A 27,525-nucleotide genomic window follows, 5' to 3' on the forward strand; every position below is an offset into this window, starting at 1 on the left:
GTATGTAAAGTTTTAGCACAAAATACCCCACGGATATTTATTTATAGCATGTTAAAATTGTCACTTTTTGAGGACGAGGAAAAACACAGTTTTTGTTGTGTCCCTTTAAATGCAAATGAGCTGCTGCTCCCGGCACAGGGGGCGGAGCTTCAAGAGCTTGTGTTTGTGTGTGTGTGTGTACACACATACACATACTGTACACATACACTGAAAATGTCAAAAACCTTTAGCCTTTTATGTTCAAACCGGAGTCGGACAATGATAGAGAGACTCAAGAATAAGTGACAACATGTAGAAGCAACAGGACATTTTTGAATAGTTAGTTGATGAATTTATGCAGAGTTCACTATCTCCTAGTCATTGATTAGCATATTCTGTCATGATAATCATTAAATCCCGTTCATGGGGGCGGGGTTTATGTAAATTTTAGGGTTAGTGATGTCACTAAGAAGCTCATTGTAGTCCCTACCAGTAGAACCACTTTGAGTGTCGTAACTTTGCAGATGTTGTTTATGCTCAAACAGCAACATTACACACTAACTAAAGTTAAATCATAATCACCCATCCCTTTAAAGAGGCAAAAATAACACCAAAATGAACAAAAATGTCACACAAATTAAAGATAAAGGGGGAAAAAAAAAAGCTTCGGTAACACTTTACAATAAGGTTCATTAGTTAACATTAACTACATTAGTTAGCATGAACTGCACTTATACAGCATTTATTAATCATAGTAAATATTAATTTCAACATTTACTAATACATTATTAAAATCAAAGGCTGTGTTTGTTAACATTAGTTAATGCACTGTGAACTAACATGAACAGCTGAATTTTTACCAGCTAACATTAACAAAGATGAACAAATACACTTACAAATGAATTGTTCATTGTTAGTTCATGTTAGTTAATATATTAACTACAGTAATGTTAACTAATGACTAGGGGTGGACCGGTACATGTATTCGTATTGAACCGAATCGGTACGGGCGTCACTGTTCGGTGCACAAATTTACATGTAGAATACACAGTATAAAAATAAATAAAACTCTAAATAGCGATAAAATTCGCTCAAATCACGTTTGTTCCTATTTTTTTACAGTCTATGGTTTGTTCTGAACGCAGCATAATGAACAGACTGCGATGTCAATATTGCAATTCTGAAGTGTGTGTGTACGCGCGCGAGGGGGGGAGGGGGGGGGGGGCGAACTGTGTGTGTGTTAGGGCTGGGCGGTATGAGCAAAAATTCATATCACGATATTTTTCACTGTCCGGACGATATCGATATTATATTGCGATATGAGAAAAAAAACTTGGAATCACATTTTGGTACACCTTAGTTAATTTACAGGCAAAATATGTTTTTTAATCCCATATGTAGAAAAAGGTGAGGGGTTTAATTGGACATAGACCTGAAAAAAAATGTTTTATTGTGCCATTGTTTTTCTCAAAATGTGCAAACGTGCAACATGAGATCGGCCTGAATTCACTTATGTCTTTCCACTTTTTATTTTGCGGGGGTCAAAATAATTCCTTCATTAATAAATCAAAAGATGAGTAAAACTTGAGTGTGGTTTATTGAATACGTTATAATCAATAAATATGAAATAGTGTGATTTCAGAGAGGTTTGACACTTAGGCCTATTGAAGACAACATTATGTTAACCGAGAAGTTTTTGTATATTGACCAAAGAGAGAAGTACATACTGCTAATGCAGTAGTGATAACTGAATTGTTGTTTTTATTTATATTGTTGTCCATTTATCGGACTTCCATACCTCTTATATAGTAATTATATATTACTGTATCAATTTACTAATGCTCGGACACACTCGGTTTCTCGCTGTGGCTGGCGGAGTTCGCTTCGCTTTTGTCCAGTCCGCGCCTCATAGACAGACGCTGTGTGTGTACGCGTGTACGTGCCAGTGCGTGTATGTGCGAGAGACGCGTGAGTAACAGAGACAAAGTGACAGAGAACGAATAATACACTGCATGTTTTAAATACCGTACAAAAAAAAATGAATAACGAAATGCATTATGTGGCGCACCGCCACGAATTAGTCTGTGTGGAAAACACTGGACTGTCACCATGCTCTCTGTTTCATTATTAATGCGCATCACGCCAGTTGGACACAAAAGAGGAAAAGGTTAAACGTTCAGTTCAGCCTTGATTTTGCATCGTCATTAGTAGTGTTAAAAGTTGTAAAGAGTAACAAATTGAACAAAATAATATAACTGCAAAATTTTAATTTATGAATATCGAACGGTATTCTCGGTATCGCAAAATCCATATCATGGTACAACATAATACCGGTAGATATTACAACATAATACACGTTCATACCGGTATAGTGCCCACCCCTAGTGTGTGTGTGCGCGTGTGAGTGTGAGAGAGAGAGAGGAGCGGGCGCGATCGAACTGTGTGTGTGTGTGTGTGTGTGTGTGTGTGTGTGTGTGTGTGTGCGCGTGTGAGTGTGAGAGAGAGAGAGGCGCGGGCGCGATCGAACTGTGTGTGTGTGTGTGTGTGTGTGTGTGTGTGTGTGTGTGCGCGTGTGAGAGAGAGAGAGGCGCGGGCGCGATCGAACTGTGTGTGTGTGTGTGTGTGTGTGTGTGTGTGTGTGTGTGCGCGTGTGAGAGAGAGAGAGGCGCGGGCGCGATCGAACTGTGTGTGTGTGTGTGTGTGTGTGTGTGTGTGCGCGTGTGAGTGTGAGAGAGAGAGAGGAGCGGGCGTGATCGAACTGTGTGTGTGTGTGTGTGTGTGTGTGTGAGTATGAGAGAGAGAGGCGCTGGCGCGATCGAACTGTGTGTGTGTGTGTGTGTGTGTGTGTGTGTGTGTGTGCGCGTGTGAGAGAGAGAGAGGCGCGGGCGCGATCGAACTGTGTGTGTGTGTGTGTGTGTGTGTGTGTGTGTGTGCGCGTGTGAGAGAGAGAGAGGCGCGGGCGCGATCGAACTGTGTGTGTGTGTGTGTGTGTGTGTGTGTGTGTGTGTGTGTGTGTGTGTGTGCGCGTGTGAGTGTGAGAGAGAGAGGCGCGGGCGCGATCGAACTGTGTGTGTGTGTGTGTGTGTGTGTGTGTGTGTGTGTGTGTGTGTGTGTGTGTGTGTGTGCGCGTGTGAGAGAGAGAGAGGCGCGGGCGCGATCGAACTGTGTGTGTGTGTGTGTGTGTGTGTGTGTGTGTGTGTGCGCGTGTGAGAGAGAGAGAGGCGCGGGCGCGATCGAACTGTGTGTGTGTGTGTGTGTGTGTGTGTGTGTGTGTTTGTGTGTGTGTGTGTGAGTGTGTGTGTGTGTGTGTGTGCGTGTGAGTGTGAGAGAGAGAGAGGAGCGGGCGCGATCGAACTGTGTGTGTGTGTTTGTGTGTGTGTGTGTGTGTGTGTGTGCGCGTGTGAGTGTGAGAGAGAGAGGCGCGGGCGCGATCGAACTGTGTGTGTGTGTGTGTGTGTGTGTGTGTGTGTGCGCGTGTGAGAGAGAGAGAGGCGCGGGCGCGATCGAACTGTGTGTGTGTGTGTGTGTGTGTGTGTGTGTGTGTGTGTGCGCGTGTGAGAGAGAGAGAGGCGCGGGCGAACTGTGTGTGTGTGTGTGTGTGTGTGTGTGTGTGCGCGTGTGAGTGTGAGAGAGAGAGAGGCGCGGGCGCGATCGAACTGTGTGTGTGTGTGTGTGTGTGTGTGTGAGAGAGAGAGAGAGAGAGAGAGAGAGAGAGAGAGAGAGAGAGAGAGAGGCGTGGGCGCGATCGAACTGTGTGTGTGTGTGTGTGTGTGTGTGTGTGTGTGTGTGTGTGTGTGTGTGTGTGTGTGTGTGTGTGAGAGAGAGAGAGAGAGAGAGAGAGAGGAGCGGGCGTGATCGAACTGTGTGTGTGTGTGTGTGTGTGTGTGTGTGTGTGTGTGTGTGTGTGTGTGTGTGAGAGAGAGAGAGAGAGAGGCGTGGGCGCGATCGAACTGTGTGTGTGTGTGTGTGTGTGTGTGTGTGTGTGTGTGTGTGTGTGTGTGTGTGTGTGTGTGTGTGTGAGAGAGAGAGAGAGAGAGAGAGAGAGAGAGAGAGAGAGGCGTGGGCGCGATCGAACTGTGTGTGTGTGTGTGTGTGTGTGTGTGTGTGTGTGTGTGTGTGTGTGTGTGTGTGTGTGTGTGAGAGAGAGAGAGAGAGAGAGAGAGAGGAGCGGGCGTGATCGAACTGTGTGTGTGTGTGTGTGTGTGTGTGTGTGTGTGTGTGTGTGTGTGTGTGTGAGAGAGAGAGAGAGAGAGGCGTGGGCGCGATCGAACTGTGTGTGTGTGTGTGTGTGTGTGTGTGTGTGTGTGTGTGTGTGTGTGTGTGAGAGAGAGAGAGAGAGAGAGAGAGAGAGAGAGAGGCGTGGGCGCGATCGAACAGTGGAAACAAAAACATACTCCGTAAACATATATTTCAAACGGCAAAGTGTTTACATATATTTGTGTACACTCGCAATAAAACACAATATTGTGCTTTTGTCACACTCTCTTGTCAAACTGTAACCTATAACTGTCACTCAACCAAAATCGCACGCACACACACACACACACACACACACAGTTTTACTTTTAAATTACACATTCTACATTGATTAAAAAAAGAAAATCAAATGTGGTTTTTAATGGTAGTCTAGTATTATTTTATACGGAAATCAATTATTTATAATTCAGATGAGAATAAAGTTAGGGTTAATTAAAATTAAGAAAAACAAATAGATTGATCTGAAATATGGCAAATTAATTTCAAATTCATTCAAACATACCAAACATATCGCAAGGTCTTTGTCTTTTTATTAATTGAATTAATAAACTAATTAAATTATATAAAACTATTGTCAGTGCACTACAAATAAACTGGTTCTATGCCTTTATTAATAAAACGTATTTAAAAAATACAAGGCTTAAGACATTTATAAAAATGCCTTCTGCATTTTTGTTTTGCTTTTCACTCTGTTGTACCGTAATCGTACCGAACCGTGACTTCTGAACCGAGGTATGAACCGAACCGTGACTTCTGTGTACCGTTCCACCCCTAATAATGACCCGTACTGTAAAGTGTTCCCAATGCTTCTGCACAAACTAAATCTATTACAGATGTCGTGATTAAAATGAAATGAATGTAATAAAAATCATTTACATTTAGATCTGCTCATGTTGCATCATGCATTTCTTTTAGCAGCGTTAAGCATTATAAACAAACACTCACATGTTGAGCTTATGAAGGCAATGGCCAATCAGAGGCGTTTATATTAGTCACCGCTTTTGTGCTCGTTACTCACTTTCTATATGTAATATATTCTTAATATTTGAAAACTTATTTTTCACGCTAATAAAACAACCAATGGGAAGTCTCGATTTTCTAATACATAAATGACAATATTAAGGTAATAATATATTTTAAAATATATTTTTGTATTGTAATTGTTTAACCCTTGTGCGACACTATGGGCATTTTTGTCTTTTTCAGTTTTGATTTTTGATAATTTTGCCTGTGTTAATGCCAGCTGCATTGATTTTGGCAAAGGTGTGTATTTTTTATTGGAATTTCACCCCCATTTCCTTTAATAAATCTATTTTGCACTAGTAACACAGAATAGTTCCACTCAGGCTTAATGTCACCATTGAAACCCATTAAAAGTGCCATTTTTAATCCCAGGGCCATTTAACTATAAAATGATGCAAACTCTGTTAATAGGCTTTCATTCTGTCGGCAAGGCTTTAAAATGTAAATTTGTACTATTTTTTTTTCCAGAAGGTCCCATTTTATCAGGTTTGGCCTATAAAGCAAAAACACGCTTTATTCCTGTTTTCTGCATATTATTATTAGACAATTGTATAAATTATGCAGCTTCTATAATTGTGCGTGTGTGTTGGTATGGAGGTCAGAGTGTGGTTTGTATGAGTGTAATAAAAAAGTGTGTGTGTGTGTGTGTGTGCTTGTAATATCTGAGAGAGAGAAACTCATATCCAATCACTGTGCACCAGTGGAGTTTTGCTGCATATAAAGGGGAAAATCTGTTACTGCGCACAAACAAACTCTCACCGAAAGCTCATTTTTTGAGATATCAACCTCAAATTTAGAACACGACTTGATTAGATGTATGGCTTTGATATACTAGCAGTTAAGAGTTCGACATGTTTCATAAAATACATATTTTATATAAAATTATTTTCATAAACTCAAACCTTTATAACTTATTTTGTTTCACTTTTTAAACTTTTTTTGTTTCACTTTTTAAACTTTTTTTTTACTACATCAATAATCTGCCAAGGGTCTTCTTTAAAATGAGTCTGTGCTCTTAAGCATTTTTTATGATAGTTTTTTGACGTGGACATTTTTTCCTCTGAGGGCCTTAGAATAGCTTTTTTTAATTGATGCACAAGGATTAAGGTCATTTTTTAAATATGCCCCAGGAATCAATTCCAGGAGGCAAATATTGGCTCTAAATGAAAAAAAAAATGTTCTTGATCAGTTTAGAATGTCTATAACTCATTAATTAGCCTCAAATATATGGAAAATCTACATTATGACCCTTAATGTAAAAGTAAATGTCTGCCCCTGGTCCTCACCGTGGTCCTCTTGCGCAGGGAGGCACGGTTTGCCCTTCAGCAACTGAATGATCTGATTGGCCACAGGGTTGAAGAAGTCCAGGATCTCACTTGGTTGAGGGATGAACTGCAGAAAGTAACAGAGTCCTCCGAGCCCACTGAACTCTGGGTGTTGCTGTGGGATTCACATCGCATGGACTAGTTAGCACTACAAATGTTCCTTCAGATGACCAAAGAAACATAAAGAAAGCAAGTTTTTCTTTTCTTGCAACATGCTAAAAGCAGATTAATTAGCATTAAAGGGATAGTTCACCCAAAAATGAAAATTAGCCCATGATTTACTCACCCCCATCCTAGGTGGTTACGACATTCTTATTTCAAACAAATACAATCAGAGTTAAATTAAAAAATGTCCTGGCTCTTCCAAGCTTGATAATAGCAGTGAATGGCCGTTTCTGTTTTGAAGTCCATAAAAGTCCATCTGTCCATCATAAAAGTGCATCTATCCATCATAAAAGTGCATCTATCCATCATAAAAGTGCATCTGTCCATCATAAAAGTGCATCTATCCATCATAAAAGTGCATCTATCCATCATAAAAGTGCATCTGTCCATCATAAAAGTGCATCTGTCCATCATAAAAGTGCATCTGTCCATCATAAAAGTGCATCTGTCCATCATAATAGTGCATCTGTCCATCATAAAAGTGCATCTATCAATCATAAAAGTGCATCCATCCATCATAAAAGTACATCTATCAATCATAAAAGTGCATCTATCCATCATAAAAGTGCATCTATCCATCATAAAAGTGCATCTATCAATCATAAAAGTGCATCTATCCATCATAAAAGTGCATCTATCCATCATAAAAGTGCATCTGTCCATCATAAAAGTGCATCTGTCCATCATAAAAGTGCATCTGTCCATCATAAAAGTGCATCTGTCCATCATAAAAGTGCATCTATCCATCATAAAAGTGCATCTATCAATCATAAAAGTGCATCTATCAATCATAAAAGTGCATCTATCCATCATAAAAGTGCATCTATCCATCATAAAAGTGCATCTGTCCATCATAAAACTGCATCTATCCATCATAAAAGTCCATCTGTCCATCATAAAAGTGCATCTATCCATCATAAAAGTGTATCTGTCCATCATAAAAGTGCATCTATCAATCATAAAAGTGCATCTATCCATCATAAAAGTGCATCTATCCATCATAAAAGTGCATCTGTCCATCATAAAAGTGCATCTGTCCATCATAAAAGTGCATCTGTCCATCATAAAATAGCATCTATCCATCATAAAAGTGCATCTATCCATCATAAAAGTGCATCTATCAATCATAAAAGTGCATCTATCCATCATAAAAGTGCATCTATCCATCATAAAAGTGCATCTATCAATCATAAAAGTGCATCTATCCATCATAAAAGTGCATCTATCAATCATAAAAGTGCATCTATCAATCATAAAAGTGCATCTATCAATCATAAAAGTGCATCTATCCATCATAAAAGTGCATCTATCAATCATAAAAGTGCATCTATCAATCATAAAAGTGCATCTATCAATCATAAAAGTGCATTTATCCATCATAAAAGTGCATCTGTCCATCATAAAAGTGCATCTATCCATCATAAAAGTGCATCTGTCCGTCATAAAAGTGCATCTATCCATCATAAAAGTGCATCTATCAATCATAAAAGTGCATCTGTCCATCATAAAAGTGCATCTATCAATCATAAAAGTGCATCAATCCATCATAAAAGTGCATCTATCCATCATAAAAGTGCATCTGTCCATCATAAAAGTGCATCTGTCCATCATAAAAGTGCATCTATCCATCATAAAAGTGCATCTATCCATCATAAAAGTGCATCTATCAATCATAAAAGTGCATCTGTCCATCATAAAAGTGCATCTGTCCGTCATAAAAGTGCATCTGTCCATCATAAAAGTGCATCTGTCCGTCATAAAAGTGCATCTGTCCGTCATAAAAGTGCATCTATCCATCATAAAAGTGCATCTGTCCGTCATAAAAGTGCATCTATCCATCATAAAAGTGCATCTATCCATCATAAAAGTGCATCTATCCATCATAAAAGTGCATCTATCAATCATAAAAGTGCATCTGTCCATCATAAAAGTGCATCAACTTCTCCTTTAATATAATTGATTGTATTCGTCCGAAAGAATAATGTCATATACTCCTAGGATGATTTCAGGGTGAGTAAATCATGGGCTAATTTTCTATCCCTGTAAGCTCAATCTGAAGCTGGAGTTAAAATGCAGATATATAGGAATAAATGTGTCCAATGCCGCTCCTCTCTTACACTGAACACATCCATGGCGTGAACGAACAGCAGTGGGATCTCGGAGCGAAGCCACTGGTTCCAGGAACTGTCCCGGTCCACGTCTTCTCTGGAGGAGGGAATATCGAAATCACCTGCAATACAGAACACCATGTGACAGTGTAATATTAGTATCAATGACACGGCATTCTTAAAGAGCACAGATTCTGCTTTCTTCCATGTCCATCTGTCTTCAGTGTGTGATGTTGCTGTTTGTGTCGCACGTAACCTACACTCATGCACATAATTAATAACAGTCATATATATATATACTACCATTCAAAAGTTTTGGGGTCGGTAAGATTTGTAATATTTTTAAAATAAGTATCTTCTGCTCACAGGCTGCATTTATTTAATTAAAAATACAACAAAAAAACAGCAATATTCTGAAATATTATTAGAATGTAAATCAGCTGTTTTCTATGTGAATATATAGTAAAGTGTAATTTATTCCTGTGATCAAAGCTGAATTTTCATCATCATTACTCCAGTCTTCAGTGTCACATGATCCTTCAGAAATCACTATAATATGATGATTTTATTAACAGCCGTTCAAACGTTTGTCAGTCACATTTTTTGGGGGGGGAATAAATTAATACTTTTATTCAGCAAGGATGCATTCACTTGATCAAAAGCGACAGTAAAGACATTTATTATTTTACAAAAGATTATTTTTTACATAAATGCTGCTCTTTCGAACTTTCTATTCATCAAAGAATCCTGAAAAAAAATTGTGCAATTGTTTTTAACATTGATAATAATAATCATAATAATAATAATAATAATAATAATAATGAAAGTTTTCTGAGCATCAAATCATAATTTTCAGTAATGATGCTGAAAATTTAGCTTTGAGCACAGGAATAAATTACATTTTAAAATATATTCAAATAAAAACATGTTAAATTGTAATAATATTTCACAAGATTAATGTTTTTTTTTTTTTTTTACTGTTTTTTGTATTTTTAATTAAATAAATGCAGTCTTGGCGAGTATAAGAGACTTCTTTTAAAAACGTACCGATCCCAAACTTTTGAACGGCAGTGTGTATATATATACTGTTTATATATATATAAAATCCGCATGGCATATACAGGTGAAACTCAAAAAAATTTAATATCGTGGAAAAGTTATAATTTTGATGATTATGGCTTACAGCTTATGAAAACCCCAAATTCAAAATCTCAGAAAATTTGAATATTACATGAAATCAATAAAAAATAAAGATTTTAAATACAGAAATGTCGGCCCTCTGAAAAGTATAATCATGCATATGTATACAGTTATATACACTAAATATATTAGTTTCACCTTTTAACTTTAATTACTGAAATACACTAACTTTTGCACAATATTTTTGCTATCGATAACCCTATTTTTCGAGTTTCACCTGTATGTATTTAATTGAATGGCACTTTGTGAATTCCCAATGGCACTATACTGTAATATGGTTTTTAAATGGTTTTATTACATTGGTCAGCCTTAGTTAATGTTGTAATTAAGCGGTTCATGGATTCTCGTCTGTGGAATGCGCCACTTATGGTTACTCGACACAGTAAATTGCAATCAAGTTTAAAAAAAAAGTTTTTATCGGGTACTCGAATTTAATGGAGGGATCGTGACAGCCCTACTTGGAATAATCTACAAAACGTATATACATAATAGTTGTCCATGCTCCCATCACTATATGAATGTAATTTACATTTTAAAGACATTTATGCATTTGGCAGATGCTTTTATCCAAAACGACTTACATTGCATTTCAATGCACACATTTACATTCTCATCAGTTCTTGCTTTCCCTGGGAATCGAAAACATGTTTGAGCTACAGGAAAGACTGTGTTTTATTCCCATGGTAGGATTAGCTAGCGATAACAGAAGTCACATATACACGTGTTAAACCTTGAATGATGAAGTGGAAGCCAAAGCTGCGCAGTGGAAGAAAGGCAAAGACGGGCTGTTTCTGAGGCTTCACTTCACAGGAAGTAGATTTGCTGAGTTGAAACGCAAGGGCCAATTCTGTCGACTCCACGTCGTCTTTAATCTGCAGAGGAACACAGAGACATTCAGTGAACTGTGAACCTCAGACCTCATCAATTATAAACAAGCAGCAATACTGAGGAAAAGCTGTTGTTATTGAATTATATATATATATATATTTTATTTATTTTTTTCAAATGAACAAGTACAAAATGTAAAAACAAATACTTAAAATAATTCTTATATCTTACATTTAAGCATTAAAATGTTCATTGACAAAATTATTGATTAAAAAATGTGTCAAAAAATTCCCTGAAAAATGTATTAATTTTGAGATTCGCTAGATTCCATACGTTTAACAGTGTTTTTATTATTATCATTTAAAAAATATTGAGCATTATCTACATATATAAATCAGGGATATTTTTTTTACTTATAAATGCAAAAAATAAAAATAAGATTTTTTAATGTTTATGAAAGAGTCTCTTCTGCTCACCAAGCAGAATATTGATTTGATTAAAAATATAGTAGAAAATGTGAAATATTATTGTAATGTAAATCAGCTGTTTTCTATGTGAATATACAGTAAAGTGTAATTTATTCCTGTGATAAATCAGATATGTGCCAATGCGACTCTCATGTAAACAGGCAGATCGGATTGTCTGAGGCATTAGCTACGTCTCCGCGGTTTAATGGCGAGAGAAACCCAGACGCGCAAACGTTGTGTCGTCGTAGGAGAGGAGTGTGGACACACGTTGACAACATATCAAAGGTTGGCTTGCTCATCCTAAAATTTCAGACCCACTGCTCCTCGTTAAAGCCCGCCACGATCTCATGAAAGCGCGTCTATAGCACACATTTCATTTCTAGTGCCATTTACGCCAAAAATAGTTTTCGCCTGCATATGATATGCTCTTTATGGCGTGTAATACACACGCACTCCACACACCTAATGCTACCCAAGGGGTTTACAGTGCGTATCATGAACGCAAAATCTATTTTTGGCGTGTAAATGGCACGAGAAATAAAATTAGCGGTATAGATAGTATGAGACGCACTTTCGTGAGATCGTGTTGTATGTTCCCGCCAGTCCTGAGATCTCTCTCGCACACAATAACTGAAGCACATGCGCAGCTGCAATGATGACACTCTTCGTCCTCCTCCTCAAAATCATGATGATGTTTGGTGAACTTCACATATATCGCACAGCTAGCATCAAGCATATTTCACGTTCGTCCATCTGTGCAAGAACCCCCTTTAACTCTTCGGGGTCGCCGATCACGCCGGCGTGATCAAGTTACATGACCAGTTTAACACGTCGAAGCATAAAAACAAAGTCACGTTGAGCGCTGCCGTCCACTTCTGTGGAAAGTGCTGGCTTGAAATTCTATTTTACTTTTTGTTTTGTGTTGATAGACCAAGTAAAAACGGAGATATGATCATTTAAAATGTATATAAAAAAATACTGACGCGTTCGTAAAAGAACGCAAGATGGGATGCGACAGGCGTTGCATTTATTCTAATAACTTCGTCGGTTTTTGTCATAAAACAAAACGGAGAAAAATGTGTGAATCTGCTGACTCTGCTCTTCAGGATGCACGTTTGAGGGAATGGAGGAGGAGCCAACTGAGCTAAGACGCAAAATTGAAAGGCAGAGGATTTACGGAGTTGAAGAAAGAGAGACTTATATACGTTATATATAGAGAGAGAGATTATTGCTAGTTTTTGGAAGAGTTTGAGTAGATTTTGAGAGTAGTTTAGGAGTAGATTTAGATAAACTGTTTTGAGGAGTGGCACAGATAAAAAAATAAAAAAAAACACTTGATATTTTTTGTAAATAGTTGTATGTAGTTTGATTTTGTGTTAATTTTACCTTTTGTATGGTATATTTGCACTATTGAGGAACCTCTCTTACTCAAGGAATGAAAGCCCTGTAATGTAGATATCTGTGTAATTGTACATGAAGTGTTTTATAGAGTTTCTAAGCAAAAAAGAAAAGAAATAACGCCTATTGCCACACCTGCTTTTTGCTGCATATAGTTTAATTTTATCTCAATTTTACATTTTTTGATGTTGTATTTGCACTATTTGTGAACCCTCATACTCTGGGAACGCAAGGCCTTAAATATAGCTCTCCGTATAATTGTGTGCACAACATGTTTTAAAAAGTGGCTGAGCTAAAAAAAATTTAAAAGCCTATGGCTACACCTGCTTTTTTTTTGTATATAGCTTGATTATATCTGAATTGTGCCTGTATATGCTGACATTTACAACTTGTGTTTACATTTTAAACCTTTTAAAATGCTTCATTGAGCATGTTTGTGTTTTTTGTAGTAGAAAAGCTATAATTTTTCTATTCGGATTTTGTGTTTTTTGTGTGATTTTGGGTCCAGTATGTTGATAGAGTACATCAAAGTGAAAAACTAATTGTCTGGTCATATAGGTGATGTTGTGCTGAAAAAAATTATACCAAACATTGGTATGGTAAACATTTGTTTATGTTGCAAAATTTACAAAAAATAAAAGTACTCAAAAACGCCAAAATAGCCCAAGACTCCGAAGGGTTAAGCATTCGCGGGGTTTCAGATGTCAAGTGTAAAGACATGAATCGGATAAGGGTCACAATTGAAAGAACGTGTAAACGGGTGGTCAAAAAAAACAACAGATATAGGCAGCAAATCAGAATTGGGCATCAAGGCCTGCAGTGTAAACGAGGCCTAAGTGTCTGAATCATTTTTGGTCCCAAATTGATCACAGTATGCAGAATTTTGGGTTTAATATGTCAGTTTACTTTATTTTGCTCTCCTCACTTGCATTAATGAACTAGAGTGTCCTGTACAGACTAGTAAAAAAAATATCAAAAATGATATCTGGTGTGTGAATAATGTTTGGTTTGACTGAACGTGAACATGTTAAGTGTGTGAGACTGGCCTTTTTCGGGTACAGTATCCTCTTGACCACCAGCCAGCGCTCTTCTCCACCGGTGTGAGCCACTTCCAAGATGTTATGGCTCAAATCTCGGCGTGTCATCGATACCAAACGCTTCTCGGTCTGAAGATGAAACACAAGTAAATGCACTTAAACCTGTAAAGCCTGACGTATGAAATAATAGTCAATATCTAAACAAAAAAAGTGCTTTTTGTTGAGCATCGTAATTGATGCATCAGGCTTGTATGGCTCAGGCGAAACTGGAAAAATTATAATATCGTGCAACAGTTCATGTATCTCAGTAATTCAAATTAAAAAGTGAAACTAATATATTTAGTATATATAACTATATACATATGCATGATTATACTTTTCAGAGGGCCGACATTTCTGTATTTAAAATTCTTTTTTTTTAGTGATTTCATGTAAAATTCTAATTTTCTGAGATTTTGAATTTGGGGTTTTCATAAGCTGTAAGCCATAATCATCAAAATTATAACTTTTAAACGATATTATAATCTTCCGAGTTTCAGCTGTAGTCTGATATAGTGATATGGAGGGGAAAAAATAGCTTAGTTTTAATCCAAGACTCAAACTGAGCAAAAATATGCAATTTGGTGCAGATATGGATGTATATGGTCGTTTGTAATGTAAATCAATGAGATCTTTATGGCAGTATAGAATACACTTACATAAAATGCATATAAATATCAATATCTGCCAACAATGTCTAAGTAACATGATATTTAAATGCTTACGTTTATGATCAAAGTAGTTATAAACATATAATGCAATGCACTACAAGGATGATCATTGTAGAAGATCAACAAATAAAGATCAACAAATAAACCTGATCATCACATTTGATCCTCAATAAAAAATGATGTATGATAATCAAGTAAACCTGCTTCAGTCCAGCTGAAATATTACAAACAATATGAAAGTTATTCTTGCGTTTACTTGATGAAGATCTGTGGAGATTTGACAGCAGAAAGACTCGTGAATCACGAGCTGAAGTGTGTTTTAATTATACTAAAACACTTTTACATGATAAAAGAGTCTAAACTATCAATCAGACACAGAAGGACTGGAGGAGATTTGATCATTTATGATTATGATATCAATTATTATACAGAAGTTTTTAAAGGGTTAACAGGTCTTCACCTCATTGAAGATAGTGATGGACCGAAGGCGATGGAGGAAGAGAAGGAGAGAGGGATGAACATCATGGAAGAGGTTTTTAGTCTGGTAGTTTTCGGACCGCAGGGGAAGGAGGATCTTTGTCGTCCATCTTGAATATAAAGACACCAACGAGCAGATTCATAACAACAGGGTTCGTACAGATGCCGTACACTGCAAAAAATGGCTTTTCTTACTTACCGTAGTATTTTTGTCTCGTTTCCAGTCCAAATATCAAACATTTCTTAAATCTTAAGAAAAATAATCTTGTTTCTGTTTGAATTGAGATTATTTTTCTTAGCCTATTGGCGAAAAATTTAGCTTTTTTAAGCATCAACTCGCTTAATTTGTATTAATTCACCCTTAAACAGGCCTTAGTATCTTATCTTATTTTACTCATCTAGTAAATACTTGTTGATTTAAGAATTTTTAGATATTTGGACTGGAAACAAGACAAAAATACTAAGTAAAAAAAGTATTTTTTGCTGCTTAAAACCAAATTCCAGGACTTTATTTTTTTCTCTCAAGGATTACAGTCAGAGATCTCATTTATCAAATAATATCTTTCTTTATTATCTTTTAAATTCTAAAAAAAGGTAAATAGATAAATAAAAATAAACTAATAAAACAAAATGGTACGAATAAAGTGCAGCTAACTTTAACTATACTATGACAGAGATATCGCTTTCCCTATTCAAACTGATTATTTCTCCCATGAATATATGATTGACTTGAAGAATAAAAGCTGTATCATACACCTGGATATTTATATGAGCAATATCACACTCATAGCCATGCGAAATGCAGCGTTAATTTTGCGTGAAAGGAAAATTAAAAATAAATTTCCCATATATTGTATTTCAATAATTCAAGCACTTTGCAAATACTTCTTCATAAAAATTCAAGGGTTTTCCAGGACTTAAATTTCAAAAAGTCAAATTGAAGTACTTTAAGCTCCTGTACCTGAACCCTGTGACAACAACAGAAATACCACTACAACTCAATCTTTACAGGTATGCATTATGAAATTATTTTATCATTATGAACATATTTCCAGGCAACTTAATGTTGTTTATGAGTCTTGTGATTGTGTTTGACCTCTGCTCTGCGATGTCTTTGGCAGCTTGGCTCACGGGCCTCTCCTGCTCGACCCAGTGTGGTAAGATGTATCCCATGGGGCCGCTGGTCTTGTCGAATTTAATGTGGAAGCCATTTGAGTGGATCTCAGGACAGTCGGTGACTTTAAAAACTGATTTAAAGCCAATGCCCTTTTGTCCTGTATGACAAAAAAAGAGGAAAGATTGTGGGTAAATAGAGGCGGTGAAAACACAACGAGCGTCACGCGTGCTTCAGCGTGTGTGTGTGTGTGTGTGCGTGCGTGTGTGAGGTAAATGAAACCGCGCATCTGCGCCACTCATTCACACAGAACATGCAGGATTCGAGTTAAAATAGTCTTAGGCCGTGTGTCCACCAAAGCGTTTTTTCACGCGGCTGGCGTAAAATTCCAATTGTTTTCAATGGGAGGGCTGCACGTTTTTTAAACACCATGAGCGTAACGAGGCGCTGTGTGTGTATTTAACGCTCAAGCGCTCATCGTTCAGCGTTTTTTACTGGTCGCCGAGAGTTGAAAAATGTTCAACTTTGGGTAAAACGCTGCGCTCATCACTGTCACTTTTTACACAGCCGTCCAATCACAGTGCAGGAGGGGCGGGACTAATATCACACCGAACAACCGTCACAACATTCTTTCTGTACAACGACGTCAACCAGCAGAGCTAACCGAACAAAATGAATGAAAAATAAATTTTTTGTATGAAACAAATTATCTACGAAATCAGTTACAAGTAAACTGTGCTGCGGATATTCTGTATCATAGCAACGAATCGTCTCAACTGAAAAAACGCAGCGCTGCCAAAACGCTTAAGCGCCCACAGCTAGGCGTTTTCAGCCGGCTAAAAACGCTTTGGTGGACACACGGCCTTACCCTCGCGCACAGATGCGTTCTCAGGTGCCGAAATTTTACACTGATTGATTTAATGTGAATCGGTATTCGGTTGTACCGACGTAATTTGGTCAGTGCCCTTAAAAATACAGAGTTTGGTAACCAACCCCAAATACAATAGATGAATGGATGGACAAACAAAATAATAGATGATAGATGGATGATAGATAGAGTGTTTCCAGTACCGATGTAGCCATATTTGTGTTTTCCTTTGGTGCTCCTGCCGACGTCACACACGGCCCGCACGTTCCTCTCCTCGAAGCCGCTCTCGTTGTTCATGATGGCGATGCAGTCTCTCTCCACCACGAACATCAGAGCCGGTGTCTCTCCACCCTCAGGGTAACTGTTATCATCAGCGTTCTGCACACACACACACACACACACACACACACACACACACACACACACACACACACACACACACACACACAGCTGAGGATCAGGGCTGTAACTCTCAGGCATTCAGAACTTCTTTAAAAAAAAACGTATTCCAAACTTATACCGGGTAGTGTACGATTCAAAACAATTTAACATCTTTATTATTAGGGGTTTAACGATTCCCTCATGTCACGATCCAATACATATCACGATACTGAACTCACGATACTATATTACTGCGATACTCCAAGACATGTGATAAAAGGTTAACAAGAAATGTACTGTTGATTAAAATGCTAAATTTGGTGTTACATTGTGTGTGTAAATGAAAAGGTTTCGGACTTGGTGCTGGAAACCCAAAGCACAGCACAATAGAGACACCGAATGACAATATTCATGATTCTGAGTTTGACCTTTATATAGTAGTTTAATGTAGTACTGACACTAAAACTCTGAAAACTTGAATTTTTTTCTCACACAGTCATTTTCATTTTGGATGAACTATCCACGATACATATTGTTGCGTTTTTATACATCATATTACGACACGCTATACTGTTACATCCCTATTTATTATGGATCACTATATTACATTAAAGACTTCAGGGCTGCCAACTCCCGCAATCGACACTTTTCACACGTTCTGACTGGATCTCTTCCCAAAAATCGTCCCTAGTGAAAATTTCCCTCTAGTTTTTAAACGTTGACGAAAATTTCAATAGATTTTCGTCATAGTTTTTGTCATTCAAAACTGGTTTTTATTTAGCTGTCGTCTCGTTTTTGTCTGTTAAAAAATGTTGTCAACGAAATGAACCCTGTAGAGGATATGTGGGCGGACCTGAATGAGCTCGAGGACGAAGTGTGTGTCTTTGCTGTAGAGCTCGGTGGAGAGGCGCTCCAGACTGCGGCCCAGTCTCGCCTGCTGCTTCCTCATCAGGTTCTGGCCCTCCTCGTTCAGCTCCACGCCGATGCCGAACTCAGCTTTCCTGCAACAGCACAAACAGCGTCAGCAGATTAGGGGTGCTACGGATCGCAGTTCATCTATGATCTGTACAGATCAGCTGCCCCACGGAAAAAATCAGGATTAGCGCATTATCTGCGCGCACAGCCTCACACACACTCAGAGAGAGAGAGAGAGAGAGAGACGGGTGTGTTTCAGATAGCGCTCGAACACCGAATTGATTCCTCGTTCCCTTGAACGGACACATAAACACAAAATACCCGTCTAAATACCGTCTCGGTAAGTATTCTCTCGTTCTGTCTTGAGTGAACAGTTGAGAAAGAAACCGGATGTTTGTCAGTTTATTCGGTCTTAAAGTGACAGTAGACTAATATTCCTGCTGTTGTCTGTCTCATTAATGTTAATAAAACAGCAAAATACAGCTTTAACAAAGATGAACACACCCTGACGAAGGCATGTAAAGCCGCAACGCGTAGGTGTACCTGTCACCAATTTTAAATGCTTAAAGCAAGGAGTAAATAAAGGCTTTTTAACTTTTTTCAACACAATTCGAGTGCCTTTGTTTTTTGGAGCTGAATTATCCCACACAACCAAAGAGCACCGAGATTTTGCAGCACTTCTATTGCATTCCTTGCTTTAAAGATGAAACTATATTTAATTTCTACAGTGAACAAATAGTGTTATTTACATTTAGGCTTAATTATTAATTTCTGTACCTGAAAACTACTATTAGACTTTGTAAATTTGTTATATAGTATTCATCTCTGCTTGTAATTTGTGTATTTGTTCTTATTTTATTACTGACTGTTCACTTGTCTATAATAATGTTTAAACTTTATCAGTTAGGCTAGTAGTTGTTGATGTGGTATCGAAGAACTTCAAGTGAGCTTTAAGTAATAAATGAAAGCAAAGTTACACCCCCCCCCCCCCCCCCCCCAATATATATATTGGGGTTTTTTTGCTGATCCGAAAAATGATCCGATCCGTGGGTCAAAAACCGTAAATGATCCGATCCGTGAATTTTGTGATGCGCTCCACCAGTGATTATCAGCGATCGAGGCTGCGCTTGCACTCGAGCTTCGTGCGCTGAACCAACCTGATGTCCTCTACGATGGCTCTGTGTTGATCGAGCTCTTCTTCCTCTGGTTTATCATCAGTTATGGAGTTTCCTCTGTCCTCCTCTTCTTCTTCATCACTGCTGTCGGCCTCTTCATTGTGCTCAGACACCAGCTCGTACATCTGCTCATCTTCGTCATCATCACCATCATCTTCACTGTCTGAATGAACATTTCGGAACAAAAAAAGTGCTTTAAAAGGGGACAGTTTTCTACACATTTTGTCACCTTTTTATTGTACTTTTATTTAATTTTAAAACATATTCTACACATTTTAACTCTTTTTTTATTGTTCTTATTTTTTTAAACCATATTTTTCTACACATTTTTTATTTTTTATCATTCTTTTATTCCATTTTAAACAATTTTCTACACATTTTAACACGTTTTTTTATTGTTCTTTTATTTAATTTGAAACTTCCTACACTTTAAAAAAAATTGTTCTTTTATTTAATTTTAAACCATATTTTTCTACACATTTTTATCACTTTATTCTTATTATTATATATATATATTATATTATATTATATTATATATTCTTATATGTTATTTTATATAATTTTTAAGCCAATTTTTTTAAAATTTGATCACTTTTTATTGTTATTTTATATAATTTTAAACCATATTTTTCTACACACGTTAACACATTTTTATTGTTCTTTTATTTAAATTAAGCCATATTTCCCTACACCTTTTTATCATATTATTTGTATATTGTTTTTTATTTCATTTTTAAGACATTTTTCTACACATTTGAATCACTTTTATTATTAATTTACGGAATTTAAATCATATTCTTTTACACATTTTTATCACTTTTTTATTGTCTATCTTTCATGTTTAAGCCATATGATCCTACAGCCATTATCCCTATTTTTTATTGTTCTTTTATTTCATTTCTAAGTTTTGCAGTAAAATCCCTCTCACTGACCCTAAGAATTAAAAGACAGAAGTTCTGAGTTTTTAATGAAACTTCTGTAACAGCACAGCTGCTGTTTATCATGTGATTTCTGAAATATTCCTCTGATGGAGCAGCGAGTGATGCTCACCCTGCAGTCGGGCTTCTCTCGGGCTGCCGGAGGACGAGCTGAGCGCTTGCTCATCCTTCTCCATCTCATTCACACTCAACACTGAAGACATGTCGCTCATCGAGTCCTCCACCACAAACTGCAGAGAAAAAACCCTAAATCTGAACATTTTCTCATTCAGTTACTTCACATGCTTCCTGTAACGCTATTCAGAAGCAGCGTCAATGCAAAACATATAGATAGTGACATCTTTATACTTATATAGTTGTGTTGCATTGCTTTTGCATTGTCTGCTGGTTATCATTTGTGACTTTAAATTAAAGATGCATGATAAAAATTGCAATTGAGACTTAAAATGCGATTTAAAAAAAATTCAGGTTTGCTGTGCTTTTTTGTAGTACGGCACAATTTGTCCAAAATGTTGTGATTATATATATCAGAATAAATAAAATGATAGTAGTAATAATACTACTACTAAATTATTATTCATAAAAAATAATGATTAAATTGCTTAAAAAAACAAGTATTTGTAATGTTCCATTGTAAAATAAAAAGTATTTAAGAAAAATGCACATTAAAGCAACTGAAATGAGCTGCTCATGTGTAAATAAACACAGATTTGCGCTTCACGCTGAAACATGCAGCGCAAATATTAATTTAATTAAATCACAGTCATAATGCAATTTGGGTTTTATTTCGATGCATCCTACCTCGCAATGAGATGAAAACAGTTACTGTATTTTATAACCTTTTGAAAACATTTAAAAGTGCGCATTTGTAAAGTCACCAAAAGTGAAAACAGTGTTTGAAACAATTTTGGTGTGTACAGAATCCAGTTTGAAACGAGGTTCTGATTAAGGAAACTGGAAGTGAACTCAGACCTTCTTGAGTTCGGGACGAGCTGGAGAAACCAGTTTGCTGTTGAAGTCTCCTCTCCACTCGGTTATGCCCAGAAGAAGGCCCATCTGATGCAGTTTGTTCAGGTGACGTGTGTTTGAACGGGCAGCGTCCAGCAGGAGGGCTTTAGATTTGGCCTGACCGAGCACTTTAGAGAGCGGCTCCAAAAACACCTGCACAAAATCATTACAAACACCAAATCATGCAAAAAATGCTTTTCTTACTTAGCATTTTTGTCTTGTTTCCAGTCCAAATATCTAGAAAATTCTTAATCAAGATGCATTTACTAGGTGAATAAAATGACAAGAAATGATGTCCTGTTTTCCGGCAGAATTAATCAAAATTATTTGAATTGAGTTGATGCTTAAAAAAAGCTAAATGATCTGCCAATGGGGTTAGAAGAATAATCCTAATTCAAACAGAAACAAGATTATTATTATCTTACCCCATTGGCAGATAATTTCACTTGTTTTAAGCAAAAACTCAATTTTATTTATTTCCTCAGAAAAAAAGACTTAATATCTTATGTCATTTTACTACTTTAGTAAATGCATCTTGATCTAACCAATCAGATCAACATGTGATCGTCAACGAGTGGATCTCTGAGCTGAGCTGAGTGAGTGGAGGCGGGGCTCATTTGCATATTCATAGAACCACGCATACTAAATGAGAATTTTTTCACGGAAAATACGTTTACATATGTCATTTTGGTGATCAAAGATGAGTTTTAAAAGATACAATTATTGTCTACAGGGGGGCTTTAAAAAACATACTAAAGTGAATTTATAGCCAAGCAGCAAAACAAAACGTGAATCATCCATCAGAAATTAGCTGCCAAATGCCAGCCTAAGGCTAATCATAAACCAAATATCCAGTAGGAAGAGTGGGATCCGGCGCTCTCGTGTCATTATGCGAATGAAGAAAGGCGTTCGAGACTAATGATGTGACAGGAGACTGAACCGCTAACCCTCGAAGACAGACACTCGGCAACGGTTGTCATGACAACAACCTAGATACAGGGCTTTTTCCCGCCTCGAGAGCCTCTGGTTCCCACACACGAGACGTCTCGTCTAACACCCGAGTGATGATGGGAAAATGATCTTCGCCTAGCAATATTGGTAACACTTTACAATAAGGTTCATTAGTTAACAAGAACTAAGAATGAACAATACTTCTTCAGCATTTATTAATCTTAGTTAATATTGTCAACATTTACTAATACGTTATCAAAATCAAAGGTTGTATTAGTTAACATTAGTTAATGCACTGAGAACTAACATGAACAGCTGTTTTTATTAACTAAAATTCACAAAGAATAATAAATACTGTAATAAATATATTGCTCATTGTTAGTTAATACATTAACTAATGTTAACTAATGAACCTTATTGTAAAGTGTTACCCAATATTTGAATAACACGACTGATCTAACACTGCAAAAAATGATGTTGTTCCTCAGTGTTTTTATCTTGTTTTCCAGCACAAATATCTAAACATTTTTAAATCAAGATACATTTACTGGAGATTCAACAAGACTGAAGATATTAAGTATTAACAGAGTTTAAATATATTAGTAACATTTTATATTTTAGCCTTTATATATATAATGTTTTATAAAAGTATTTTTAATGCAATCATTACTTATAATGCATTGTAGGATCCAATGAATAATAATACCCACAGTTATAATGCATTATAATACTTATCAATTCAGCCTTAGGAAGTATAATGCTTTAAAACACACGACAAACAGCTAATTTCAGAAGCTACAATGAATTTGCAAATATTATAATGCATTTTAACTTTGGTTGTGATTACTTATGAAAGGATATAATGCATTATAACTAGAGCTGCATGATATTGGGTAAAACTGACATTGCGATATTTGTTTTTTGTTTTTCTATAATATGAAAATCATTTCACCAGATGACTTGAATAGCTCTATTTTGAAATAATTAATCTTTCTAGGATGATTGGGGTGATTATGTAGAAGGAGTGGATCTGCATAAAAAAACAGAAATCAAATTACAACCGTAGATAAATACAACAGAAGAAAGATAAAAATGAAATATTTATAAAAACAAATTTTTTCGGTAAGTCTAACAGTATTCAGGTAGAGAATTTGAATAATCAAATGTAAAATAACAGTCTTCACTGTATAAATTTAATAGAGAAAATCACTTTTGTAGCTTTAACTAAGATTAATTCTTTGTCTTTTATAGTTTGAGGAACATTAATGACACGGACAGCGTCAGGTTTATTAGACTGCTGCCAGTTTAAGAACTAATGCATGGATCCAATATAACGATACGCATCCGTTTTCTTACGTTCATAAGCCACTGTGTTTACGACACAAAAACAAAAATAATTTAAAGCATCAAGGCACTTAATTGATACATTTTTCAGAAAACAAAACGTATATCTTATCAAAATGAGCTTGTGATTAAAACAAGAACAAATATCTGCCAATGAGGTCAGAAAAATAAACAATCTAAAGTGAAAACAACAACTTTTCTGACCCCATTGACAGATATTTGTATTTGCTTTAAGTACAAACTGACTTCATTTTGATAATGTTTTCAGAAAACAACACTTTATAACTTAAGAAATGTTTATATTAGTTAATATCTTAATGTATTCGTTTAGATATTTGTACTGAAAAACAAGACATTTTTTTGTAATGCATAGTGAAAGTTGGTTTCTTTCACAGTTTGATTGAAGACAGATTATTATTTCTCTTTACCTGCTGCAATAGTTCCTTGCAAATTCTCGTGGGCATCTTTGCGATGCATTCGAGCACAAACCGAGCCACGCCGCCACACGAGTACTCATCCTCCCCGGGCGTTATTTCTGTTAACAACCCAGAATGCAAACATGATATGAGTCCACGTTAAATCATTGGCAGAGATAATGTGTTACAGACAAGATAAACAAACCAGTGCAGACTAGGGGTGTAATAATATATATCGTGTCACAATACACTCACCTAAAGGATTATTAGGAACACCATACTAATACTGTGTTTGACCCCCTTTCGCCTTCAGAACTGCCTTAATTCTACGTGGTATTGATTCAACAAGGTGCTGAAAGCATTCTTTAGAAATGTTGGCCCATATTGATAGGATAGCATCTTGCAGTTGATGGAGATTTGTGGGATGCACATCCAGGGCACGAAGCTCCCGTTCCACCACATCCCAAAGATGCTCTATTGGGTTGAGATCTGGTGACTGTGGGGGCCATTTTAGTACAGTGAACTCATTGTCATGTTCAAGAAACACATTTGAAATGATTCGAGCTTTGTGACATGGTGCATTATCCTGCTGGAAGTAGCCATCAGAGGATGGGTACATGGTGGCCATAAAGGGATGGACATGGTCAGAAACAATGCTCAGGTAGGCCGTGGCATTTAAACGATGCCCAATTGGCACTAAGGGGCCTAAAGTGTGCCAAGAAAACACCCCCCACACCATTACACCACCACCACCAGCCTGCACAGTGGTAACAAGACATGATGGATCCATGTTCTCATTCTGTTTACGCCAAATACTGACTCTACCATCTGAATGTCTCAACAGAAATCCAGACTCATCAGACCAGGCAACATTTTTCCAGTCTTCAACTGTCCAATTTTGGTGAGCTCTTGCAAATTGTAGCCTCTTTTTCCTATTTGTAGTGGAGATGAGTGGTACCCGGTGGGGTCTTCTGCTGTTGTAGCCCATCCGCCTCAAGGTTGTGCGTGTTGTGGCTTCACAAATGCTTTGCTGCATACCTTGGTTGTAACGAGTGGTTATTTCAGTCAAAGTTGCTCTTCTATCAGCTTGAATCAGTCGGCCCATTCTCCTCTGACCTCTAGCATCAACAAGGCATTTTCGCCCACAGGACTGCCGCATACTGGATGCTTTTCCCTTTTCACACCATTCTTTGTAAACCCTAGAAATGGTTGTGCGTGAAAATCCCAGTAACTGAGCAGATTGTGAAATACTCAAACCGGCCCGTCTGGCACCAACAACCATGCCACGATCAAAATTGCTTAAATCACCTTTCTTTCCCATTCTGACATTCAGTTTGGAGTTCAGGAGATTGTCTTGACCAGGACCACACCCCTAAATGCATTGAAGCAACTGCCATGTGATTGGTTGATTAGATAATTGCATTAATGAGAAATTGAACAGGTGTTCCTAATAATCCTTTAGGTGAGTGTATATCGCAATACAAAAATGCAACAATATGTATCGTGGATAGTGACAATATACATTGTGGATAGTTCACCCAAAATAAAAAATTACTGTGTGGGAAAAAATTCAAGTTTAGTGTCAGTACTACATTAAACTACTATATATATGGTTGAATATAATGTATAATAATGCATATTTGTGGGTGCTGATAATGCCAAATGTCTGATGTTACAGTAAAAGTGGCCTACATATTAGTGAGAAAGTACAAACATATTAGTCTAAAATTCTATATTTTCAGCTTCAGAATCATGAATATTGTTATTCTGGCGTCTCTATTGTGCTGTGCTTTGGGTTTCCAGCACCAAGTCCGAAACCTTTTCATTTACACACACAATGTAACACCAAATTTAGCATTTTAATCAACAGTACATTTCTTGTTAACCTTTTATCACATGTTTGGAGTATCGCAGTAATATGGTATTGTGAGTTCAGTATCGTGATATGTATTGGATCGTTACACCCGTAGTGCACACGAGACGTGAGAAAAGCAGCTCCTACCTTCTTGTGCGACTGCTACGTTCAGCGCACTCTCCATGTGATTGGCTAAGAGCGCCGTGGGCGTGTTCGGTATCCCATCAGACACCACGATGGAGACCAGGTGACCAGCGGTTCCGACCGGGTCCAGAGCCTGTGCCGACTCTGAGAAGTGCTTGTCGCTCGTATCGCTGGTGACTCTCAGCAAGACACCGGGAGAAACCTCAAGAGCCAGCAGCTCCGTTTTACCTGGATAAACGATGTTTGCAGTGAGAACCAACAAAAAACAAGACGTTTATCCCTAATATTGACAAAAAATGACATTTTGACGATTTAAAATTATACACACTATAATTTTTTTCAAGGAAAAAACGTTTAAAAATGTAATTTTAGTTATCAAATATGAGTTTTAAGGGATCAATTTTTTTGCATCTAACAGCTTAGCTAAAATCAATTACAACTGCATAAATAATACTGAGATTTTTAAAAAATAATGTCTCGAATATTGAAATATATGTGTGTTTCTGCTTACTGTGCCCTGCTTGTGTTTGGAACTATTTCCATTGGCCAAACAGAGCAAAAACAGACAATACTGTCTAAAATGTAGCTCACAATTTTAACTTCTTGGTTATTGAACTGTTGTATAAAATTAATATTGCATGTGCAATTATGCTGATATTCGGGAAAAGAAAAACACTTAGCTAGAAAAATATTGCATATAGAAATATAATAACCGATATATTGGCCGATAAATCTAAATCCAATTTTTTACTAAACTTTTTGAGAGCCTGATTACAAAAACAAAAGTCCCAATCACACAATAATAACAATGTTCTCATTATAATTTTATGTAGAATATATTTAAAACAGATTAGGTTATTGTACATATTTGTATTGTAAAGACACTTTGTGATTGCATTGAGCAGGAATAACTCTCCCTGGATGTACAGTTACCTTTTTATTTTATTTTATTTTTTATCATTATTATTTTTTACCCTTATTAATTTTGTTTTATTTAACTTTTCCTTTCCTTCTTTCTTTTTTTTTTAAAAAGGGCAAAAAATGTGTACTTTGAAACAATTTAACAAATCTGGAGTACAATTTATATTTAAAATTGTACATAATTATATGAAAAATTATTATTATTACATATTTGTATTTGTAAAGACACTTTTGTGATTGCATTGAGCACTATGTAAACTGAAATATACTACATGATTGTACTCTGTGACCCTGGATCACAAACCCAGTCACGAGTCGCACGAGTATATTTGTGGCAATAGCCAACGATACATTGTATGAGTCAAAATTATAGATTTTTCTTTTATGCCAAAAATCATTAGGATATTAAGTAAATATCATGTTCCATGAAGATATTTAGTAAATTTGCTACCGTAAATATATAAAACTTTATTTTTGTGAGTGAATGCAGCACAATCGTGAACAGAAATGAACAACTTTAA

At 36.7% G+C, this 27,525-nt stretch overlaps 1 protein-coding gene across 1 annotated transcript in view; it reads right to left on the reverse strand.

Annotated features, from left to right (window-relative positions):
* The window catches only part of LOC143737933 (uncharacterized), a 98,637-nt gene that overhangs the window by 32,882 nt on the left and 38,230 nt on the right, over positions 1-27,525 (reverse strand). The window contains exons 18-30 of the mRNA XM_077229735.1: positions 26,087-26,311; positions 24,097-24,203; positions 21,338-21,526; positions 20,478-20,595; positions 19,410-19,590; positions 18,191-18,338; positions 17,160-17,334; positions 16,071-16,248; positions 14,958-15,084; positions 13,797-13,916; positions 10,788-10,929; positions 8,867-8,979; positions 6,546-6,699 (exon numbers count right to left, since the gene is read on the reverse strand). Coding sequence (XP_077085850.1) covers positions 6,546-6,699; positions 8,867-8,979; positions 10,788-10,929; positions 13,797-13,916; positions 14,958-15,084; positions 16,071-16,248; positions 17,160-17,334; positions 18,191-18,338; positions 19,410-19,590; positions 20,478-20,595; positions 21,338-21,526; positions 24,097-24,203; positions 26,087-26,311 — 1,977 coding nt within the window. The remainder of the gene's footprint in view (positions 1-6,545; positions 6,700-8,866; positions 8,980-10,787; positions 10,930-13,796; positions 13,917-14,957; positions 15,085-16,070; positions 16,249-17,159; positions 17,335-18,190; positions 18,339-19,409; positions 19,591-20,477; positions 20,596-21,337; positions 21,527-24,096; positions 24,204-26,086; positions 26,312-27,525) is intronic.

Source organism: Siphateles boraxobius, unplaced genomic scaffold, assembly GCF_051911475.1.
Source record: "Siphateles boraxobius isolate OS27281-9 unplaced genomic scaffold, OSU_SipBor_1 131, whole genome shotgun sequence".
NCBI lineage: Eukaryota > Metazoa > Chordata > Actinopteri > Cypriniformes > Leuciscidae > Siphateles > Siphateles boraxobius.